Below are 8633 nucleotides of genomic sequence, written 5' to 3'. Positions count from 1 at the left end.
TCCGCGCCTTCTCCACGTCGGGACTCCCATTGGCCAGGCCTGAGGGGCGGGCCCGTCAAGCAACTCACTGCGCAGGCGCGAGCTCCTCCGCGCAGGCCCCACCCCTTTTTCCAATTTCGCGGCCGCGGTAGACACAACTGTCGTGCGTGTGCCTTCTATGCCGTCCTCGCTTTCCGGCCGCTGTTTCCCCGCGGCTCTCCGCTCCCCCCCCTCTCCGACGACTTACTTTGCGGCAGCACTGAGAGCCCCACCCCCTTTCTCTGCGGAATCACCATGGCGGCCGGGGTAAGTTTGCCGGCTCTGGCCGTCCGGGTCACCCTATCCGGCGCCATCCTCTGCCCGGTTGCGACCCGCTGGCGTCAGAGGAGTTCTGGAGCCGAGCGGGGGGCGGATCCGGGGCCCAGAGGCCGTGCTGTTGGGGAGCAGGGCCTCCAGGCCCCGGGCAGAAACTGATGCTGAGACTGTGGGAGGCCGAGGAGTTGGAATGGCCTGGGTTCGAGGCGAAAGGAGATGCCGGGTCCTGGCCGTCCGGGGCCGGAGAAAGGGGCTCAGGTTCATTGCCTCCTTGAGGCGTGGGATCCGGGCAGGTGGACGGAACTTTTGCGACCGTTTGGGGCGATAGCAGGGACAGGGACACGAGGGTCTTTGTGGGCATGTACTTGGCCACGGTCAGGGCTCGCCCATCAGGGAGGTTCGGGAGCGGAGAGACCCCGACGTGGGTCCGATCAGTCGGACCTCGCCGCCCAGGTTACTGGACGGAGAGGGGCCACACCAGGCAACTCATGCGGACGGCACCGGAGCGACGGCCCGCGGGTCGCATGCGCGCCAGGGGGAGGGAGGCTCCTTACAGGGAGGCCGGGTTGATCGGGGAAGAGAAGACCCACTCGGGACCCGCGTGGCGGCTCGGGTGGGACTGGGTCGGGGCGTGTGCCCTCGGCAGAGGCGATGCTTTTGAACTGAGCGGCCCCGCAGTCGCGCCGGCCGGCCTGGTAGCATCAATGAATGAAACGGGCCCTGCGGGGCGGGCGGTGTGGGTTCGTCCGCAGGCGGAGGCCGCGGCAGCCTCAAGCTGTGGGTTCCGTGCTTCTACGGGTGTCCTCGGGGAAGGTCAGCGCTGTCAGCTGCTTTATTTAGCCGTCGGTGTGTCTGTCCTCTGCTCTGATTACACAAGGCCCCGAGCTGCAGAACTCGGGTTACCCGCCGAGGGAAAGCGGGAGTGAGTGGGGCAGACGGCGACGATTCGGGGGAGTCGTCCCGGGAGGTGACGGGTAGGACCGGGACCCCTGTCCTCGCGCTGACGCCCGGTCCCCTCTTCCTTGCACAGACCCTGTACACGTACCCCGAAAACTGGAGGGCCTTCAAGGCGCTCATCGCCGCGCAGTACAGCGGGGCTCAGGTCCGCGTACTCTCCGCACCGCCCCACTTCCACTTCGGCCAAACCAACCGCACCCCCGAATTTCTCCGCAAGTTCCCGGCAGGCAAGGTGAGTAGGGACGTGGGAAAGGGTCTTTGGTCCTGAGAACCCAAGTGGCTGTAAGATTCTATTACTTTGAAGGTAGCCTCCATCTTTAAAGAGGTTTCAGACCCACCCACCCCCTGTATTTTAGTGATTTTTTAGAAACTTTTATTCTGAGCTCCGCTGGTGTGGCTCAGTGGTTGAGTGCGGACCTGTGAACCAGGAGGTCACAGTTAGATTCCCAGTCGGAGCCCATGCCCAAGTTGTGGGCTCGATCCCCTGTAGTGGGTGTGCAGTGATTCTCTCACCCATGTTTCTCCCTCTCTGAAATCAATGAAAAATGTATTTTTAAAAAATCCTTTTATTTTGAGATAATTTCAGATTCCTGTGTAGTTAAAAGTAATAGTCAATTGTAATTGAAAAATTTTTAAATGATTAATAAAGAGCTATTCAGTGACATTTAATAGTTTGCAGGCTTACTTTGGAAGAGAGAATGACTTTTGACTGTTTTCAGTGCAAACTCAAGTATCTCCTGTGAGCAGGATTCTTCCCCCCCGGGGCTGGCAGGGGGGGCCGTGTGCAGTGTGGGGAGCACCTGATGCTCTCACCGTTACAGACAGATGTAAGAGGTGGCTTCTCACCTTTTGCTCATCTGATTGAGGGATTTTCTCCAAATAGCTGATAATATCTAAGTATTTTGGGTTTCTTTTGTGAGTTCAGACGGTAAGGGATACCAAGTTATTCAAATACTTTTGGTTCTTGAGTTTTAGATAATATCAGGAGTTTGGTTAGCAAGCATTGTCAGCCTTATATAAACACGTTCATCCAGAACAGTTTAGTTCCTGGGATTGGCTAGTAAGAAATGACTGTTTCACTTACCTTTTTTTTTTCCTTAATCCTCATCTGAAGATATTTTTTCCATTGATTTCCAGAGAGAGTGGAAGTGAGGAAGGGGAAAGAGAGAGAGAGAGAGAGAGAGAAAACATCAGTGTGAGCAATGCACGTGGATTGGTTGCTTCTCATACACGCCCCCACCAGGGCTGGGGGTCCTGCATCTGAGGTACGAGAGGTTCGTACCCTTGACTGGGAATTGAACCTGAGACCCTTCGTTCGGAGGGCCGATGCTCTAACCACTGAGCACCCGGCCAGTGTTTCACTTATCTTTTGACTGCTGTCTGCAGGTTCCAGCATTTGAAGGTGATGATGGATTCTGTGTGTTCGAGAGCAATGCCATTGCCTACTACGGTAACTTGCAGTTGGATGGTGGATGGGAAGGTCTGGAGTGAGGGGTGTAGGAGAGGGTGCGGGTGAGCTGGAGTGGAGAGGACTGTTCGGGCACTGGCCTGGTGTTGGCGGACCCCAGGGTTCTGACTTTGTGTCCCGCCTCTGCAGTGAGCAATGAGGACCTGCGGGGAAGTAGTCCAGAAGCAGCAGCCCAGGTGGTGCAGTGGGTGAGCTTTGCTGATAGCGACATAGTGCCCCCGGCCAGTACCTGGGTGTTCCCCACCTTGGGCATCATGCACTACAACAAGCAGGTAAGTCTTGGAACTTGGAGAAGCCAAAGGCGGGATGGAGTCAGCTCCAGAGGGTCAGGCAGTGAGAAATAAAGTGGGTTGAGAAAAGGGGGGGAATGCTGAGAGTGTGTAACCAGGCCCTGATCTTGGGGCTGTGAGTTCGGAGCCCTGGGCTGTTGGTGGGTGGTGTCTGAGTTCTTTGTCAGACCCGTGGAGGTGGTCAGAGAAGGGGTTTCCTCTGTAGGAAGGTTAAACCCAATGACGGGAGTGGTTAGACCAGATGACCTCTAAGGTTCCTTCTAACGTGCAAAGACGTGACACAGCTGTGATCAGGACAGTGGGAAACGAAGCCGAAAGGAAAGGAAAGGAAAGTGGGGGAAGGACATGAGCCAGCCTGTGCCGGGGACAAATGTAACATTGCGCTTCACGTGTGACACATTTGGGCTGATCCTAGACGCTGACCCATTGAGAGGGTGGGATGAGTCAGTGAAACGGCCGTCTTAGTTCAGTTATTGGGGGGAGGGATTGATAGTCACTGATAAGTTTACTCACTGGATCCACAGGCCACAGAGACTGCAAAGGAGGACGTGAGGCGAATTCTGGGGCTGCTGGATGCTCACTTGAAGACGAGGACCTTTCTGGTGGGCGAGCGTGTGACACTGGCTGACATCACAGTTGTCTGCACCCTGTTGTGGCTCTATAAGCAGGTCGGTGTGTAACGCGTCAGCTCAGCAGGGGGTGGGTGGGCTTAGAACCAAGTGACAAGTCTCCGGGCCGCTCCATCCTGATGGGAGGACTTGGGTGTGAGGGACGCTGAGGGAGCCGCGCGAGTCCGGGTGGGTCCAGGTGGGTGCCGGGCTGCCTGCCTTCCGGGAAGCGCGGTGATCCGTTGCCCTTAGCGTCTGTGTGGCGGCTGAGACGGTTCTTGTGAAGCCAGTTGTGCTTCGGGGTGAAGGCAGGTGGGGGTGGCAGACTCAGCATGGAGATCTGGAAGCGGAGCTGGGTTCAGTGCTGGCCGCATTCTGACTAGTAGGTAGAGGGTGGGGGTGTGGGCACCCTTTGGTCCTTTTTCTTCCTCTGTGAACATAAACCCAGGGACTAATCCCACAGTTAAGGTTATTGGGGCAAAGATGACATGTTGCTGGTCCTGAACAGCAACTCTCGGACTGATGCGGGTCCGCAGTAGTAATGTGATGAGAGCAAGGGAAAAACACCTACTTCGAGCCAGACCCCATGCCAAGGCCTTACAGCAGCGGTTCTCAACCTGTGGGTCGCGACCCCTTTGGGGGTCGAACAACCCTTTCACAGGGGTCGCCTAAGACCATCGGAAAACACATATATAATTACATATTGTTTTTGTGATGAATCACTATGCTTTAATTATGTTCAATTTGTAACAATGAAATTGAGGGTCACCACAACATGAGGAACTGTATTAAAGGGTCGCGGCATTAGGAAGGTTGAGAGCCACTGCCTTACAGGGATCGGCTTAGTGTGGCTCGTTGTGGGGGTCACGGTGGAGTAGAATCTGGACCCAAGTTCTGTAGAACCAGCACGACAGAGCTGACGCTGCGCCTGTCTCCACCACTGATCCTGGCAAACTAAAAAGAATGGCACATGAGCCGGCCAGTGTAGCTCAGTGGCTGAGCATTGCCCTGTGCACCAGGACATCACTGTTCGATTCCCAGTCAGGGCACATGCCCGGGTTGTGGGCTGGATCCCCAGTAGGGGGTGTGCAGGAGGCAGCCGATCAATGATTCTCATCATTGATGTTTCTCTCCCTCCCCCTTTCTCTCTGAAATACAAAAAAACAAACATTTAAAAAAAAATGGTTAATGAGTTTTTCATGAAGCTGTTTAATTAAAAGGTCTGTCCATTATTCTGAAATAAACTTTTTGCTGTTGCATATTTTCTATTTATTATTTGACAAAATGAGTAATTGATAGCCCTCTGTTGAGCCCAACCTTTAAAAAAATTCTATGTCAACACGTGAAATTTAAAAGATTGGAGACGAGGTGTGAAATGGCTTGGCAAAGGAGTAAGGCACCCCACGAATGCTGTTCCTGCTAAATATGACTGGACCACCTTAAAGAGATGAGGAAGGTGGGTGGGGGGTCGCCCTCCAGGGTAAGCGGGTGTCTAGGCAGCCGCTGTTGGGGTTGAGGGGACGGAGGAGCTTGGGTGTTGGAAGAAGCAAGTCTCGGTCTCTGGCTGGAACCTTCTGGATGGTCCCCCCGCTGACTGTTCCCACTCCCGTCCTGGCAGGTCCTGGAGCCGTCTTTCCGCCAGGCCTTCCCCAACACCAACCGCTGGTTCCTCACCTGCATTAACCAGCCCCAGTTCCGCGCTGTCCTGGGGGAGGTGAAGCTCTGTGAGAAGATGGCCCAGTTTGATGGTGAGTCTGAGGAGGGGGGGCTGGTTTGCTCAGTCTCAGCCCCTGGGCTTCCTGTCCAGCCTGTGGGTGATGTGGGCCCCTGAGTGTAGGGCATCACATGTGTAGCTGATGTTTTGTGAATCTTGTCTTCTCCCCTCGCTCACTGGTCTGTGTTGACATCGCTGCACGTGCACTTGTCACTGAGGGCCCTGCGCAGGGACGTGGGGCCTGGGTGGCCTGTGGCTGAGCCTGGCTCCCGCGCTGCCCCACCCCGCCCCACCCTGCCGTTTTCCTCCACTGCCCGCTTGCTGCCTGCTTGGGGGGCAGCGGAAAGAGGCCGAAGATTGACTTTTCTCCTTCCTCTGCGCCAGCTAAGAAGTTTGCAGAGAGCCAGCCGAAAAAGGACACCCCTCGGAAGGAGAAGGGACCTCGGGAGGAGAAGCCGAAGCCCCAGGCCGAGCGGAAGGAGGAGAAGAAGGCCGCTGCGCCCGCTCCCGAGGAGGAGATGGACGAGTGTGAGCAGGCGCTGGCGGCAGAGCCCAAGGCCAAGGACCCCTTTGCTCACCTGCCCAAGAGGTGAGGATACGGGGACGTGGGGGGAGGGCTGCATGGGACCCAAGAAGGCCCCTTCTCACCCGAGTGTGTCCTCACACAGCTTGGGCCCAGAGTTTGAGGTCATTCATACAAAATTAAAGTTGTGTTTTAGTTGGCAAATCAGGTGACTTTCTGAATTTAAGAATTGGGTGAACTCTGAAAGGAGCAAGTACGTTCTAAATGCATCCAGCAGTGGGGAGGTTCAGAATTCCCTTTCTCGCAAGCAAGCAGGCAGCAGGCCGGAGTTCGGGGGGTCGTTGGTCTTGGGGGTGCTCGTCGGTCTCTGATCCTCAGAACTCAGTGAGGAGTGTGCTGCTTGGGTGAATTGGCCTGTAACTGGTGCTCATGGGGGGCGGCGGGGGGGCGATGACCGGGCTGCATGGGGCCTCTCTGCTCCTTGTTTCCCAAACGGGGGAGTGCAACCCCCTCGGGAAGAAGGAAGTAGATGGGGTGCTTGTCTGTTTCCTCTTTTCAGTAAATGTGGGGGTTCCTGGAGGAAAGAATATGGTAAAAGGGAGATTGTTGGTGTAAAAGAGTGGGGCACCCAGGGCACTCCCAGTTCTCCGTGTTAGTGAAGCTTCCCAGGGCTGAGAGGCGTTGGAAGAGGCAACAACTCCATCTTTACATGAGGTTTGTTAAGGGAGTGTACATGCCAGGTGCACATTCTTCCCGCAGGGGCCGTGGTGTCCTCCCGCCACGGGGCAGGACGGCAGGATGGATAGGGCACAGGGTCACCCGCCCAGATAAGAGGAAGATGCCTTGCATGCTTGCTGCGGGCTGGGACCAGCAGGCCTCGGGGCATAGGGGTGGGGTCCATCGCAGTCTGTGCTGGTTCTGCCTGGAGGGTCCAGTGTGGTGGCGCCACCGCAGTCTCCACACTGTCATCACATCTTCGCTCACTGTCCCCAGTCATTGGGTTGGACTTGCACGCGATAGGAGAAAGGTCTTCCTCGCCCACTCTGCCATCCTCTTAGTCGTTGGTCTGGTTCAACGCGGCTGACTTCCCGTCTCGTGTGGTTTGATACGGGGCAGATAGAGCGAATGAGCGAATGAAGGGGCGCGCTGGTGCTGGGCACAGCAGCTGTGCTGGTGGGAGGTCAGCAGCTCTGTTCTCCCACTCGGGGAACAGCTCGGAGAGTGGCTGAGGTTCTCCTCGGGACCGGAGGCTCCGCACTCAGCTGCTCTTTACAGTGTGTCTCTTTTTGAGCTGATTTCCTGTGAACCTGGCACGGGGGCAGGTCAAGACTGAGCAGGATTCTTCCCCATTTGACTGCCACATTTTCTCCCAGTAGATTTTGGTGGTTATGCTTATGGGATAGAGTAACATCGCCATGATCTGAAGGGGGAGGATTTGTTTGTGTCCTCCTTCTATATGAAATGGCTAAACAGAAAAAAAAAGAAAAGAAAAGCGAGCAGGATTTTTGGTGTGTGTAAATGAGCTGTGATAACTAACCCAATTACTAGGCTGTTGTAATGTCGACACTGTTAATTATTAGCTAGAGATCGTCACATGTTACTCTGGGCAGAAAATAAATCAGGCAGCGAACTTGAGGTCTTTAATCAATCGCGTTTCTTAACAGCTTGAGAGTGTTTGTAATGCCTATTTAATAAGTAGGCCCTATTAGTTGGCTGCCAGGATGATTTCTCCCAGGATTATTTTTAACTTATTTTTATTGATTTTAGAGAGGAAGGGAGAGAGAGAAACATCAATGTTGAGAGAGAATCATTGATTGGCTGCCTCCTGCACACCCCACACTGGGCATAGCCCTGACTGGGAATCAATGCTCAACCACTGAGCCACGCTGGCCCGGGCTCCCCCAGGACTCTTAATGTCACAGAGGTAATGCCTTCGAAGACCAAGACCACCACTGTCCAGTTCCTTTTGGTCTGTTGAGGGCTTCCAGCCAGCTTGTTTCAGGAGCTGTTGAGGGCTGGGCTGGGGTGGGGGAGGATTATGGTCATGAATAATAAACCTGGCTCAGGAGGGTGTGAAACATCCGTACCATCTGGTGGTGGTGGACGTGGACAAGCTCAGGTGAGGGCTCTGGTGTCAGGAAGGAACCTGGCTCCAGTGTAGCCGGGCAGGGCACACACTTAACCTGGTCTGTGAAGGGAGGGAGGGTCTAACTCTAGGGCAGTGATGGCGAACCTTTTGAGCTCGGCGTGTCAGCATTTTGAAAAACCCCAACTTAACTCTGGTGCTGTGTCACATATAGAAATTTTTTGATATTTGCAACCATAGTAAAACAAAGACTTATGTTTTTGATATTTATTTTATATATTTAAATACCATTTAACAAAGAAAATTCAACCAAAAAAATGAGTTCGCGTGTCACCTCTGACACTGCTCTAGGTCTTGCTGTAAGGAGTGAAATAGGGGGCAACTCGTGGCATTATTAATACTAACGAATAATTGAACCAACTTAGACATTCAGTAAGGGGGCTTAATAAGTTCATGGCACATTCATGCCGTGGGAGGTTATGTAGCCATTAAGACATTTGCAAAGAATTCTCAGTAGCGTGTCATAGTGTTCAAGGAACAATTTGTAAAGGCACAGAGCTAGCTATATCATCTTTGAAAAATCACCAGTGGAATTTTTCACAAAACACCTAAAAAATACTAGTTGTCTTGTTTGCTGGTTTTGTGGGTGGTCTTCAGGCCCTGTGTTTTTGCAATTGGAAAAGAAAGAACAGG

At 54.0% G+C, this 8633-nt stretch overlaps 1 protein-coding gene across 1 annotated transcript in view; it reads left to right on the top strand.

Moving 5' to 3' along the window:
* The first annotated feature begins 140 nt into the window (after positions 1–140).
* EEF1G (eukaryotic translation elongation factor 1 gamma) overlaps positions 141–8633 on the top strand; it is a 19304-nt gene continuing 10811 nt past the window's right edge. The window contains exons 1-7 of the mRNA XM_005857472.2: positions 141–285; positions 1325–1483; positions 2638–2701; positions 2849–2991; positions 3534–3677; positions 5236–5365; positions 5716–5920. Coding sequence (XP_005857534.1) covers positions 274–285; positions 1325–1483; positions 2638–2701; positions 2849–2991; positions 3534–3677; positions 5236–5365; positions 5716–5920 — 857 coding nt within the window. The 5' untranslated portion in view covers positions 141–273. The remainder of the gene's footprint in view (positions 286–1324; positions 1484–2637; positions 2702–2848; positions 2992–3533; positions 3678–5235; positions 5366–5715; positions 5921–8633) is intronic.

The sequence above is a fragment of the Myotis brandtii genome, unplaced genomic scaffold (assembly GCF_000412655.1).
Source record: "Myotis brandtii unplaced genomic scaffold, ASM41265v1 scaffold1112, whole genome shotgun sequence".
In the NCBI taxonomy this organism is placed as follows: domain Eukaryota; kingdom Metazoa; phylum Chordata; class Mammalia; order Chiroptera; family Vespertilionidae; genus Myotis; species Myotis brandtii.
The sequence above is the reverse complement of the archived record's forward strand: the minus strand, read 5'-3'. Positions and strand labels throughout refer to the sequence as shown.